Source organism: Vicia villosa, unplaced genomic scaffold (genome assembly GCF_029867415.1).
Source record: "Vicia villosa cultivar HV-30 ecotype Madison, WI unplaced genomic scaffold, Vvil1.0 ctg.001947F_1_1, whole genome shotgun sequence".
Lineage (NCBI taxonomy): Eukaryota > Viridiplantae > Streptophyta > Magnoliopsida > Fabales > Fabaceae > Vicia > Vicia villosa.
In genome coordinates, this window is record NW_026705785.1 from 365,938 (window position 1) to 381,814 (window position 15,877).

The window sequence follows — 15,877 nt, forward strand, 5'->3', positions numbered from 1 at the left end:
AGGGTTACCAAACTTAGAAAGTGCATTCCTTTTTTTTCTTTTCTTTCAAATAAAACTTGGATCACTCACTTATTTTCATCGGCTTCCTTACGTAGAGCATGTGTGAGATGGTGCCGACTGCAAAGATAAAATACTCAAGAGAAGAATGAGAACTCAAGGTTATGTCATAATAAGTATTCAAATTAACTCATTTTCTTGATCAAAATCAAGGTTAGAAGAAATTATAATCGGGAGTTTTTCATTGCACTCTAAATAAGCGTATTTCAAATTTTCAGGAAGTTGCTTCAGCTCGGGGGAAGTTGGTTGCTCAATGGAAGGAGTGCTTGAGGATGCCGGGATGTCAAGAGTATCAGCTGCATGAACAACTTCACCGATAAGAACTTCACATGTAGTAAATATGTTACCCTGCAAGGCAGCATCAATCTCAGCACATACAATACAAATGCTAGTGTCAGTATAATCAGAACATGAGTAAACATCATCAAAATCAGACAGTGATGGAAAATTAGATGCAAGCAAATCATCACAAGTATCATCAACATTTTCAGAAATCAACTCTATTTGGAAAATAGAATGCTCTTCCAAGGGTTGTTGGTTTGATCCTTGAGGTTGTTGAATGTCATTCATCAAAGTGGCAAGCTGTCCAATCTATGTTTGCAAATTCTGAAGAGTATAATCTATTTGTTGTTGATACTGGAGATTATTTGCAGCCATTTGATTGACAAGGTCCTCTAGTGAAGGTTCAGAAGGTGCAGAGCACACAACCTGGAATTCATTCAAATGCTTATGTGAATCTTCACCTACAAAACCATTAAACCTAGGCAACAAATGTATTAAACCAGATTTCAATTCAAAAGGTACATCAACATGCATAAACCATTATAGTTCGCATCAGGGGCAGCCAACTGCCTTAAAGTTCTTTGTTCAGCCATGTTATCAACAAACACAGAAATATCAACTATGTCCCAAACAGGCAGAAACAAACAGAAAGAAGGAAAATGATTAAATTAAAATCAGAAAAATATAAAAACATAAAATTTCATCTAATTAGACGAAATAAGAATTATGGAAATGTTTTTGGATTTTTTCGGAACAACAAAAATAATAAAAAAATTAATTAAAAATAGAAAAAAGAGAAATTTGGCGATTTGGGGTCGAATTCCTTTACTCTTCTAGAGTGGGGGAGTATTGATCGCACGATTTTTCTGCTCCCAGTAAGCAAAAAAGTTTTTCAATCGAACACAATTTTTCCAAAAACCGATTTTTTCGACTCTAAACGCAGATTGGCCAAAACCTTGAGGAAACTACGGCCTAAACACAAGAACACTAAACTTATGACTCTAATATCATTTAATAACGACAAGAATCCCCGACAATGACGCCAATTTGATCCGCTGTTGTGCACGGATCAAAAACGAGTGTTTTATAAAAACGGTAGTATAGCGACAATGGCTCAAGTCGTATCGCAAGGATTCTTGTATTATATTAACTAATCAAAATCGATTTAGAGGGGTTTGGTTTAGGATCGATTTAATAATAACAGAGTGAAAAAGTGATTAAAATAAGTGATTATGTAAAAAAGCTAAAACGACAATTCTACTAATTCGTTTACCGACTTATCACTGGTTCAATAAACTTTAATCCCTTAAGCGGATTCTATTCCCCTACCGATTACAACACCAATTACCAAGCGAAATTGATATTATAAGGTTTCATTCCTATTTTCCAAATAAAGTAAACGGATTAAGCACAATCACGAATTAAGCAAACATGATTCTAACATACACACTTTAACGATTAAGCAACGATAAAGTACGATAAAAGTCAAGGAACATAAATCAATCGGTATAAATCAATAATATTCTATATAACTCGAATTAAACAAACAAGACATGTAGATTAATATCGAAAGGGAAAAGAAATTGAATTAAAGATTAAAAACCTCAAAGTATTGGAAACCGTAACCAGCATAATTTGCCTTCGGGGATTAGTTCCTCATCATTCGTACAAAGTTTTCCAAATTATTTCGTGAAAAGTGTAATGTGAACAGTACGACCAGACCTGGGTACTAGAGATAACCAAACGGTTTACCGCCCAACTGGGTCAAATACATAACCCAAGCCCAATACAAATGACCCAAAACGAAAATAACTAATGCTGCAACTTAAACAACATTATGGGAAAAATGATTTCCGAATCTGACTTTTACTCCAACACGAAAGTTGTAGCTCTTTCTCTTAGCTTTTCGGGGATTATTAGAACGCGTCAATCGGATTCCGTAACTCCAGTTATGATCATTTTAGTGCAGAGTGCTAATGCTGAAAATAAAGTGCGAAAATCAAATAACAATTAAAATAAACTCAAATATAAAAAAATTATAAAATAGAAAAATAAACAAATTAAAGTGTGGAAATGCATAAGTATAAACATATAGGAATATGCATCAAAATGCACTGATCATAGTACCATGTAAAATAGTGGGGTTACGGTTGAAGCTGAATTCATCTATTTCTCTAGTTCCAAAGATAAGAATTATGTATTAGTATCTAGAGCGTACTTTGGGGTCATTGAGGATATTTTGGAGATTTTTTATGTTACTTTTAAAGTGCATTTATTTAAGTGCAAATGGATTGACACTAACACTAGTGTAGAAACCGATGAATTATGATTCACACAGGTTGATCTTTGAAAGACAACTTATATGAACGAACCATTCATCTTGGCATCCCAAGAAAAACAAGTTTTTTATGTCATTGGTCCTTCTAAGACAAGATGGTCAATAGTTTTACAAGGAAAACATATTTCTGATAGTGATGAAAACCAAGATTTAAATTTTGAGTACCCTTCTTTCGTAACATATGTATGTCTCTCATTTGAAGAAAATGATTTAGATGATGATGTGCATGCTATTCTTCATGATCGTCAAGAGGGGATATGAAAAAACTAATATATAAATGTTTATATCACTTAGTAATAAATACTTATTCATTTATCTTTTATATTCTTTTTACTAAAGCTTTAATGTTGTTGTTGTTGATGATCTAATTGGTATTAAATGGTGTTCAAATTATAGGTGCTTAACGACCGATGACAAATCACATAAGAGAACTTTTGGATGGCCTACAAGACTTTTATATTTTGGTTATTGTTTTTGTTGGTTAATCATTTGATTTAGTTTTAATTTGTTGTAAAATTATAAGGTGTACATGTGGAATTTTGACTTTGCAAATGTTGTAAACAATGAATTTTTTTGGTACAATGTTTCTGTTTGAAAAATGGGCCAAAGGTACAATGTTTCTATTTCAGAAATAATCAAAATATGGTTCTATAATACATGTTCAAATAAAAATATAGAAAAATAAACAAAATTAAATAAAAATGTTATCCCCTTAGTTAATATTATAAACCGAGGTAAGAATGATTCTAAATTACTTCGATTTTTCTGATATTCAAAAGGAAATGTGCGGCGTGTCATCCATATATGAAAATAATAAAAATGTTGTTGCTAGGGATCGAACCCATGTGAAGAAAACTTTCTCCCTCGGTTATTTCAAACTTTAGGGGTAAAGTGATAAGTTTTCATGACGCTCTTCGTTACGTCGCATGAGTAACCAAGGTTAAATCCCCTTCGCGGTCGATGTTAAATGTGTTTTTTTGTAGTAGTGTGATGATCATGCTGAGAACTCTTCTAACTTTTTGTTGACGACAACACCAATGATTATAAAAATCTCTGGTAGTAGCTTTCCAACTCTCTGATGATGGTGATCAAACTTGAAGACATCTAAAACTTCATAAATAGGAGACTTAAGATTTAATTGAAATGCTTATTTGATCAATGTTTCTGGCAAAACATCTTGAAAACATCGGAGTTGTGAAAGAGAGAAAAAATGAGAATTTATTTGGTTGTGTCTGTCCGAGTGACCACAGTCATGTGGAAGTAGGAGAATAAATCTTAAGACACTAAGGCAAATCACACATACACACTTAAAAATTTATTCACGGTCAATTGATATTTTAATTTGTTTATCACTATATATTTATTTTAAGAACACTCTTATATATATATATATATATATATATATATATATATATATATATATATATATATATATATATATATATATATATATATATATATATAAAGAATAAAAGTATTTTATTTTTTATTCATTTTTTATTTTATTTGTTTAATTCATTTTATTTCTTTTTTTCCATCTTTGGTTCCTTTAAAATTCAAACAATGTATGTGAATGAATGTAATGACTATGTTTTTCACCTTATTTTTATCATTGACTAAAATTTATTTTTTATTTTTCTCAAGCCTAGATTAGAAAAATAATTTTATCTTTGTATAGTAAAATTTGATTTTTATTAAAAGATAGCTCAAATCTCAATTTTTTAAAGTTTTAATATATGAGAATAATATTCATACACTGTCAGTGTAAAGTTATTTTACACATTTAACCAATAAAAAATTAATAAAATACCAGATCATTAAAAGTTTTTTAAAATAAAAATAGGGTGTAATTGGATGCATGTTTGTGATTAGTTGACAATGTAAAATTATTTTACACTGTCAGTGCATGACTTCTTTTCTCTTAATATATATATAGAAAAATAGTAACAAAAAGATAACATACTAAGTATATTTTCACTAGAAACTAATTAAATTAATTTTTCATATAAATTTATTTTACAAAAAAGTTCTCTTTTAAATTATATTTATCAAAAATATGTAGAACTATATCAATTATTATTTTCTAAGTTCTAACAAACGGATTCAGAGTTTTTGAATATCACATTTTTTTTTCTCAAAACTAAAATAAATTTTTGCTTTTACTTTAATTAAGACATTCATTCATTTCATTTAAAACACAATTGACTAAACAAAAAGGGATAATGCTTGGACAAGTACAACTGTTTTAGATGACTAATTTCCTTAAAGAATGTTTTTCATAAAAAAGTAAATAAAGAAAGAACAAAAATCTACTAAAGAAACTCAATGAGACACTCAGATTTGAGTCTCAACTTCATGTTCCTCCTCCTCCTTGTTTCTTATCATCATCACTGCGGTACCGCAGAAGCACAGCCGACAAAACAACAACAACAGTTTCCTTACGGATCTCCAACAACTATATGGGATGTGCCGCCGCTTGGTGTAATTGTTGGAGCCGCCATTGCAACATTTCTCTTAATTTCCATCTTCTTGTTGTTCCTGCGCTACTACTTATGGTCTGAGTCATCAAAATGTGAAGCTTCCATTGGTATCAAGCCTCGACTTCTCAAAACTTTCCCAATTCTACTGTACTCTTCCATCATGAAACATGTTAAGGAAGGTGATGAAGGTACTCTACCATGTGCTGTGTGTCTCGCTGAATTTGATAATAATGACACCATTCGTGTGTTACCTCAATGTAATCATTTCTTTCATCCTCCATGTATTGATGCTTGGCTTTCTACCCATGTCACTTGTCCTGTTTGTCGTACCAACCTCAGTGGTGGCTGTGGAATTGAAACCGTGTAATCGAGTAGCTTGATTATTGCTCATAAATTGTGAATTGATATACATTGCAGGAAGTGTGTTTGTAATAATATCATAAAATATATTGAAGTTTTTTCTTTGTTTTTTTGTTGTTGAATAGTAAGTAGCTTGTTGGTTTGGCCAAAATGGAATTGCACTCGGTCATAGTTCGTAGGATCCATCCATCTCATGAATTATGTTTTGCAAAGATTACAAAATTTGAATTAATTTCCTTGTATTGAATGAAAAGGACAAGGAGCAAATGTTATACCTAAGAAACATAAACACCCTCAACTCGACATCCACATATAATAATTTTAAAAAATAAAAATAATTATAAATGTCAGTGCTAATATCCGACGCAGATACAAAATATAATTATAAATGTCAGTGCTAATATCCGACGCAGATACACACACATTTGATTCTAATGAATATAATATAGATTGATTTGAAGAAATAAAACTTAAAAACGAATGACCTATTTTTTTCGCTTAATGCTATGTTGAAAATGAAAGAAAGGGAAGGATGGATAAAAGCTTAATTGTTACAAAATAAAGAGAAAGATGAACAAGTTTAAAGAGAAAGATGAGAAGTTCTCAATTATATCTTGTACAAGTTTAACCAGGATTTTCAACATAGTTTACATCGTGACCCATGTTCGATAATTTGATCAAGTCTGCAGTTTCGTAACTCGATTTTAGACGAGACTTTTGTAAAAGAAATATAAAATGGAGATCTAGCCCCTAAAATTATTGCAAGCGCGATACTTATCATTGCTGCGCGATGTGACGCGTTTTGGCAGACACGTAAATTTTTTATTTAAAGGAAATTTTAGAGAAAAAGTGACGACTAAAGACATTGAAAAGGCGAATTTAGAGTATATTGGAGTCATTGAAGAGAAATTCTTCTATAAATTTTAATGATGAATACTTCTCCACTTATGGTATTTGTTAATTTATCAATGAGTAGGTAAGTTTCTATATATTAGGACTTTTTGAGATGAACTTTATTTTTATTTTGTTGAATCATATCTCTGTTTGAGATTTGTTGAATACTTATAATATTTTTATCTAATTTAAATTATTCATGTGTTTATTTTTGTTTGTCTCTTACATGCTTACAAATTGATCTAAATATTTAGGGATGTCTGACTTTTAGTCTAAGGCCCGCTCAATATATTCCTCTAAGGCCCGCGCCGAGGAGGAAGATACCTCAAACTCCTTTGTGACCTCACCGGATTCGCTTCTAGGAGGTAATCAAATGTGTTCTGCAGGAACATATGGCGCCCACTGTGAGGCCCCGATAAAACTAACATAGGCCACATATTTTCCATCTGCATCCTTTCCATCTCCTCAACGAAGATGCAATCGTAATTTTCAAAAGCAACTACCGTGATGATCTTGAAGAGGTGTTACTCATTTTCTAGGTATGCGGTGGATCTTGGAAGTAGTAATCCTAAGGAAGTCGTCCGAAGGACGCATGTTTTATCGAGGAAACAAAACAAAACAATGCATAAAGGAAGCTAGAATGTCTTGCCATGATAATGTTTGATAAAAGCGCTTCATCATGTTTCCGCAGACCTCACGCTTGAGGGGTTGTATAGGTATCTTGGTTGGGAAGATTAATGGAAGAGGTTAAAGATGTTGAACTCTCAGTAGTTGGCACACATTATGCTTAGAAGAAATCGAAATGCTTTAAACTTGAAGATGAAGAAGCTAAATCAACTGATTAGACAAAGTTTACTCAGTTCAACTAGGAGGGGCCATACAGGATCAAAAGAGTACTCGAAATGGAGTTTGTCAAAATCACGTCATCGCGGTCCTCTTTTTTACAAAAGTCAACTAGGCCATCACAGTATTTTGTCGCATCAGTCAAATTGTGCCATCGCGGCCCCTTTGATCAAGTCGACTAGGCCATCGCGGTCTCTCGTCGCATTAGTCAAATTGTGTCATTGCGACTCCTTTGATCAAGTCGACTAGGCCATCGCGGTCTCTCTTCGCATTAGTCAAATTGTGCTATCGCGACCCCTTTGAACAAGTCGACTAGGCCATCGCGGTCTCTCGTCGCATTAGTCAAATTGTGCCATTGTGGCCTCTTTGATCAAGACGACTAGGCCATCGTAGCCTCTTGTCGTGCCAATCAAATTATGCCATCGTGGCACCTTTGATCAAGTCGACTAGACCATCGCGGTCTTTCGACACATTAGTCAAATTGTGCCATCGCGGCCCCTTTGATCTAGATAACTAGGCCATCGTGGTCTCTCATCGCATTAGTCAAAATTGTGCCATCGCAACCCTTTGATCTAGTCAACTAGACCATCGCGGTCTCTCGTCGCATTAGTCAAATTGTACCATCGCAGCCCCTTTAATCAAGTCGGCTAGGCAATCACAGTCTCTTGTCGCACCAGTCAAATTGTACCATCACGGCCCCTTTAATCAAGTTGACTAGGCCATCGCGGTCTCTTGCCGCGCCAGTAAAATTATGTCATCGCGGCCTCTTTGATAAAATTGACTAGGCCGTCGTGGTTTCTTGTCGCGCCAGTCAAAATGTGCAATCGCGGCCCCTTTGATAAAGTCGACTACGCCATCGCGCCTTTTTGATACAAGTCGACTATGCCATCGCGGTCTCTTATTGCGTTAATCAAAATTTCGCCATCATGACCTTTTTGACACAAGTTGACTAGACCATCACGGTCTCTTGTCGCGTCTGCCCAAATTTTGCCATCTTGGCCTTTTTGTGATGCATAAAGACGACTATGCCTTCACGGCCTCTGGTCGCATCTAGTAAGAAAATTTATTTTGCATAACTTAGCGAGCTAACCAACAATCGGAGACACCACATCGCCTCAAAACTTGTAAAAAGTTTGAACTCTTGTCACATCCGACCAATTACGCCATCGCGGCTTGTTGTTGGATCTAAACCGCTAGGGGCTTAAAAGTATAGCATGTACAATCCACAAGGGGCTTAAGTTATCACAAGTTCGAATCAATGAAATTATGACTCCATAACTACGCCAACAGTCTTCTGGGGTCATACACAAATACGACTACGTAGGAACGTCTGAAAGTCTTTAAATGACTTGCTTTAAAACAAAAATGTGAAATGTTAGTAAGTTGAATTCTCATTGTAGCTCTACTACGTCACATTTTAGGAATCTAACTTAGTTTCTGCAAAACGATAATGAGTCGAGATCCCATTGGGGCTCTCCGACTTCTCCAAAATCCAGAAACTAATTAAAGTTTTGTAATAACAGGAGTTGAAAATACATAAAGAGTCCCCTCGAGTCGAGTGACCTACCAGTTAAGATAAGCAAGTACCTTCGACACCATTCAAGGTCAAGAAGACTTTCATCCAAGACCATATTATTAAAACTTCTATCAAAATGTTAATCCATTGATACACACTCGGGGATATAAACAAATAGCTAGGAAGCAGGCCAAGAACTATAGCTTAGATCTATTTAGGAGCATCTAAACACTTCCATGATCTACTGCGATCATAAAAATGCATGACCAAGCGTTTAGTTAATGTGAAAGTATTAAAAGGGTCCGGATCCCACTAAGGCGTTCCGACTTCTCCATATCTTGAACTTTTTGGGTTCTAGGACGCCATCAAGACAGGAACTCATTTGGCGCTCCTCTCCTTACCAATATCAAGATACTCCCAAGCTCAAAGACTTCAACTGGTCGAGAACCCATTGGGGCTCTCCAACTTATGTAAACCTAGAACCAATCTAGTTCTACAAACGATCAAAGGTCACAAACCTACTCGGAGTTTGAGACTTCCGCATAGATAACCGCTATCACACACCATTAAGTCGTGAAGACCTCAACCTAGAAGTAAAGAAGAGAAATTTGGAAATATTTTTCCGAACTATTCGACCCAACACGTCTTGAGATCTTGGGGCTCGTACATATTCCCTAAATCTCTAGGTTGGACGTTCAAATCGGATGTCCGAGCAGTACCAAGTAGTAGCAGCCGAGTTGTTGCTGAAGCTGGGGTGACAACCCGGAGCTACCGTGAGCGACTTAGGAACATAATGATTAATGGTCATTATAAGTCCTTAATGGAATCGGTTTCACAGGATTAATGGGACGTTATAATATTTATGAAATAGTTACAACGGGTACAAGGCAGCTTAATGGGACGTTATAATATTTGTGCCGAGAGGTCATGACACTGGCCAAGTATTGTTCCCACCAAGAATCGAACTCGATATTCCCCAAATATTCTTTCCATAGAAGGAGCTCGTTTACCACTCGAGTCCAATTGCTTGGTTAGGTTAATCATTTTATTGGTCTATGTAGGTTTGTGTTTTTTTCCATTTTATTTCCTCTACTTTAACATGACTTTTTCCACTTTATTTTTCCCTGTTGTCTATTCTTACACTATTTTGTAAACTTAGCATTGAGAGGAAATAAATTGTTTGGTTGGTGGAGAGAGAGGGAGGGAGAGAGAGAGAGAGAGAGAGAGAGAGAGAGAGAGAGAGAGAGAGAGAGAGAGAGAGAGAGAGAGAGAGAGAGAGAGAAGAAAATTGATCTTGGAAGGGATTCTTAAAAGGTTGAAGAGATAAGGAAAATCTAAGGGAGCCAATGAAAAGAAGACACATAAGAATTGTATGATAGACAATGAAGCAATTTGATCTTGAAAAAAAGATAAGATTCTAAGAAGAGTTCGAATGGAAAGATATTAAAGGTGCACATGTAACATTTTGGAAAAAAAAAAAAAAGAGAGAAGAAAAATGAATTTTGATTTGCATATAATAAAAAAGTAAAAATTAAAATGGGACTTTAAATTTCCATATGATGGTGATATTAAACATATTTAGAATAAAACAAGAATTTAAAAAACAGTATTATCTATTACAAAATCATATATTACAACATGTTTTGTTTTTTCAACTCTGAAATTATAGTTAATAAACTCAATAAAAATATTTAATAACAGAGTTAATTAAATTTTATCAAAATAAAAATATATAAAAATAATTATTGCAAAATTAACAAATTATTTGGCTATTATTTTACCATCAAACATTCACCTATAGTTAATTTGATTTTATAAACCTGACATGCTACTAATAAGAACATGAATACTAAAAAACATATGTGTGTATGAGTTCAATTTACTTCAAGAGTAAAAAAAAAATAGTTTAAACTAAATTATAGCCGAATGATTAATTAAATAAAAATGTTAATTTATCATTAAATTAGATTAAATTTATTTTAAAGGCTATGATTTGGAGTAAGTTAAAAAAATGACTAATAACTACTAACCATTCTCTTACAATCAAGAGAAATGATTCCTTATAATTTTTCTTACAATAATATTCGCAATCATTTATAGTCTATATTTTTATTAATTTTAATTTTCCTATTAATTTTAATTTTATTCAAAATCATCAATACTCTTGTACATTACTTAAGCATTCGAGAATAAATTCTTTTTCTCTCAATTTTAAATCGTTCTTATTTAAAGAAATATATTTTAATATTATTATGAATTTAAAACTAGTCTTGATTTTATTGTTTAAGGGATTTGATTTCATCATAATTATATGACATAAAATTTTATATTATTAGCTATTGATAGAATGGAATCTATGTGGGTCGATGAAAGAGAATTCACCCTTCTCTTGGTGGAGGATTTAGACGTGGTGTTAGCAGAAGACGCCTGTTTGGTGGAATATGAGGATGAGGAACAACTGAAGCATACAAAGGGTCACATTGACTCTGAGTATCCTCCGGAGGTTGAGCACTTAGTATCTAATTTACATGATGACTGGATTAAAGAGGATTTAGTAACTTCACAAGTTAAGGGAAAAAGGAAGAGGGAGTTAAGTTGGTGTCGGTGGTTGACAAACCGAAGGTGGAGAGGAAAGCGGTGGAGGCTGAAAAGGAGAGGCAGGTTATGGGCGTAAAGTAAAGCGACGTAAACGTCCGGATTTATATGTGGAGATAAGGAAGTGCATGTTGATGTTGAGAAGGTTGGAATAACAATTGGTGTTATTTTTGTGGCTGATTGTTCTAATCTGTTCAGTCTTTTATCTGGATGAGGTGGAGGGGGTTAGGAGGAGGTGGGGTGGGGAAATAGTTATCGTAGTAGGAAGGGGGTGGTGGTTGAGGGGGTCAGGGTTGTGATGACGATTATGTATTTAAATGAGCCTGGTCTGGGTGGGTGGGAGAAGCGTAGAGAGGTGAGAAAAGTGAGAATGGAGAAGCGTATGTGGATCTTTTGCATTTAGGAGACTAAATTGGAGGTGGTTGATGAGTTTGTTTGTCGTTTTCTTTGGACTGAGTAGGTTGGATTTTAGTTCAGGCAATCTGATGGGGTATCAGGTGGTATATTATATTATGGGATGTGGGAGAGGTGGAGGTGTGGCTTACCCGGTCGATAGAGCATTTCTTGATTATTCAGGGCAGGTATATTAAGAGCGGGGAAGAATTCTATCTGGCCAATATGTATGCTCCTTATCGCGGTGCGGGGAGGCAACTGTTGTGGGGAAATTTAGGGAATATCATGGAGATTTCAGGTGGTGGTCCTTGGGGTGTAGTTGGGGATTTTAATGCGGTGATGTAATACCGTGGGAGAACTGACTTTTGTTTTGATATTTCGCAAAGAGGAGTGCTAGCAACACTCTCTTTTCAGCACTCTCTCCAACACTCACTTTTTTATTGGTTAAAATATGTTTGGGTCCCTCACTTTGGAAATGGATCCCACATAAAGTGGTATGACCCACACATGTTTCAACCAATAAGAAAGTGAGTGTTAGAGAGAGTGTTGAAAAAGAGAGTGTTGCTAGCATTTCTCTTTCGCAAAACATGTTGCGATTAGCAAGAGTCGCCACCGACTTTTATTTTATCCAATTAGGAAAGGCAAAAAGAATGTGAAAGACCTTTTTTAAAAAAGATTTTGAGTTCAGGGGGTAGGTTATACAAAGGGAAGCTGAATGAAAAATTATGGAAATCATGCTATTTTTGGCCTTAATCTTATATATTTCTCTCTCCATGAATTTCTTTTGATTCAATCTGATAATGAGCTAAATATTTGATTGGAAATCAAACCCAAAACAATTCTTTCATATTTTTTCTTATTTACTTAAATTAAATTGCATTTTTATTGAATAAAAATCCAATAAAATATAAAATAAAATGATAAAAATGAAAGTATTTATTTTTGTGCTTCTAATGGGCTCAATATCATGTTAGTGTATCAAAAATTGGGCCAATAACTTCAAAAAGTCCAATTTGCCCATTTGAGACTTCATGCATTTCTCAAATTTTGGCCAAGTTTAGCAATGCATATCTCCCTCAATTTTAACCCTATGAAGGTGTTCTTGATCATTTTGAAAAGCTTAAAGTGTCCTTTAAATTATTCTTTTGGTTTCACCTCAATTAAATCTTCCATGTTCATTTATGCTTCATTTGAAAAAGATGACTTTTGGTTGACTTTTGAAAGGACCTATAATGTCTTGAACCATATCTTCCAAAAGATGCATTTTTGGCTTTGTCTTAGGTGTGACAAAGTTGTAGAGAATTGAATTTCCTTCAAAATGAGCTTTGGTTGGGAAATTTTCGATAAAGCGTGTGAAAGTTATGGCCAGACAAAGTTCAATTGACTTTTAGTTCAAAAAACCCTAATTTAGAAACCTTGACTTTTGAGCTTTTCTTGATGAATCATGATCAACCCTTGATCAAATGATGAGTGTGACCTCATATCCTTGATGTTGACCAAAAATCTCGACTTTTGACTGTACTTTGACCATAGTTGACTTTTAGGTCCACATAGTCGACAGTTGATCTTCTGAGCAATTGACTGAGTAGTCTTACACTATAGAACTTGAAACTTGGCGTGAGGATACTTTGAATCATATGAGATACCATGAAGTCCACTTGAGGCCTGGATATATCCATTTCCTTCGTGAGAACCAAAACCCTAATTTAGAGCTTGTTGTTTAGGAGAGAGATAAGCATGCTTGCTTCTTATGCAGCTTTGAACTATTGGAGATCTCATTGCCTGAGCCAATTTGCTTTGAAGTATGGTGGGAAAATTTTGGGGTATGACATGTGAGACATCAGTTTGAATGACGTAGTATTGTGATAGTGGATCCTTCAGCTGTGGAGGTCTCTTTTAATAGGTTTATTGATGTAATGCTTTGGTGTATTTTCCTTTATGTGGGAGACACTTTACTTGGTATCATGGTGACGGGCGTGTCATGATCAGGTTGGATAGGTTTCTGGTGACGGAAGAGTGGTATGTCATTTGGCCTAATTTTACTTGGTGGGCACTGCCTAGAGGTTTATTAGATTATCGTCCGTCGATGTTGAATATTGATATTCAGGATTGGGGTCCACGGCCTCAACATATGCTGAAGTGTTCGGTAGATTTACCAGGGTATCATGATTATTTCCATTAGTTAGTATGATTATGCGATCACCACCTTATATGTGGAAGGTGGTGTTGTGGGAGGGTGGTTTCGATTAGGGAGGTTGTTTTTCGACATTTTCAGTCTCATTTTAGGATGGTGGAAGGTAATTGACCGGTGATTGATAACTAGGTGTTTAAAACTCTTTCTGGGGAGGAAGGGGTTGACCTCATCAAACCTTTTTCTATAGAAGAAGTGAAAGTGGCGGTGTGGGATTGTGATAGTTATAAGAGTCCTGGTCCTAATGGTGTAAGTTTAGGGTTTATAAAAGAATTTTGGGAGATTCTTAAGGATGATTAGTTAAGATATATGGTGGAGTTTCATCGCAATGGAAAGTTCACTAAAAGTATTAATAGTAAGTTTATTACTTTTCGTCCTATATCTCTAGGGGATGTTTATATAAAGTGTTTGCAAAGGTGTTGGCCAATATATTATGAAAGGTTATTGGAGGATCGATTTTTTAGGCTCAATTTGCTTTTATAAGTGGCATACAAATTTTAGATGTAATTCTTTTAGCTAACGAGGTGGTCGATGATGCTAGGAAAAACAAGAAGGAACTCTTACTATTCAAAGTGGATTTCAAGAAAACTTATGATTCGGTTGATTGGAATTATTTGTCAAGGGTAATGGCTAGAATGCATTTCCCTGCGGTGTGGATGAATTGGATCTATGAATGTGTCTTGACAACTACGACATATATTTTAGTTAATGGAATCCCAAATGATGATTTTAAGTTGGAGAGAGGTTTACGACAGGGTGACCCTTTATCACCTTTCTTTTTCTGCTTGAGGTTGAAGGTTTAAGTGTTTTTATGAAATCTTTGGTTCAGCAAGGGTTGTATTCTGGGTTTAAAGTGGGCAATGGTGAAGGAGACCCTTTTACACATATTTAATTTGCAGATGACACTCATTTGATGGGTTTCAAGAATTGGTCGAATGTTAGAGCTTTAAAGCGGTTTTGTTGTTGTTTGAATCTATTTCGGGGTTAAAAGTAAACTTTCATAAGAGTATGTTGGTGGGAGTTAATATTTCTAATTATTGGTTAAAATAGGCATCTTTAGTGTTAAATTGTAAGATAGGAAGTCTTCCGTTTGTTTATTTGGGGCTGCCCATTGGGGGAGATTTGTGGAAACTTAGTTTTGGAACCCGGTGGTGGAATCTATTAAAAGAGGTTATCTGGGTGGAAAAGGAGAAATTTGTCGTTAGGTGGTGTTTGATTTTGATAAAGCGTGTTCTATCCTCTAATCCGGTTTATTTCATCTCCTTCTTCAAGGCTCCCGCGGATATCATTTCTACTCTTGAATCTTTGTTTAATGCTTTCTTTTGGGGAGGTAGGGAGGATAGAAGGAAAATGGCGTGGATTGATTGGGATTCTATTTGTTTGAGTAAGAAGAATGGAGTTCTGGGAGTGAGAAGGTTGAGGGAGATTAATGTGGCTTTATTAGGGAAATGGTGTTGAAGGGTGTTAAAGGAGAGGGGAAGCCTTTGGTGTAAGGTGTTAGCTCAGCGATATGGAGAGGAAGGAGGGCGGTTGAGGTATGAGAGTGGTCAGGGTCTATGTGATGGCAGACAATGAATATGATTAGACAAGAAGTTGACATGGACGATAGAGGGTGGTTGCTCAATAATATTGAGCGCGTTGCGGGAAATGTGGTAGAGTCGTTGTTCTAGAAGGATCCTTGGTTGGAAGGAGGGATGTTGATGAATCGTTTTAGCAGGCCTTTCGAGTTATTTGTGGATAAGGATGTCTCAGTTGCAGATGTGTATTCCTTAGGGTGGGGTGGATAGAGTCGTGTAGAGATGGCGTAGAAGGTTGTTTGCGTGGGAGGTAGAGATGGTGTGGGAGTGCATTTTGCTTTTGAGTTATGTGGTTTTGCAGGTTAATGTGATTGATTCGTGGGTGTGGAGACTTCATGATTCAAATTGTTA

General features: G+C 35.2%; 1 protein-coding gene across 1 annotated transcript; it reads left to right on the plus strand.

Annotated features, from left to right (window-relative positions):
- Nucleotides 1-5,002: 5,002 nt before the first annotated feature.
- On the plus strand, nt 5,003-5,524 carry LOC131637217 (E3 ubiquitin-protein ligase ATL6-like). Its single transcript, XM_058907806.1, has one exon. The coding sequence runs from the start codon at nt 5,003-5,005 to the stop codon at nt 5,522-5,524; it is 522 nt and encodes a 173-aa protein (XP_058763789.1).
- The last annotated feature ends 10,353 nt before the right edge of the window (nt 5,525-15,877 follow it).

What these genes read in the sequence shown, in the direction of transcription:
- LOC131637217 (XM_058907806.1), top strand. Translation starts at nt 5,003, where the DNA reads ATGAGACACTCAGATTTGAGTCTCAACTTCATGTTCCTCCTCCTCCTT.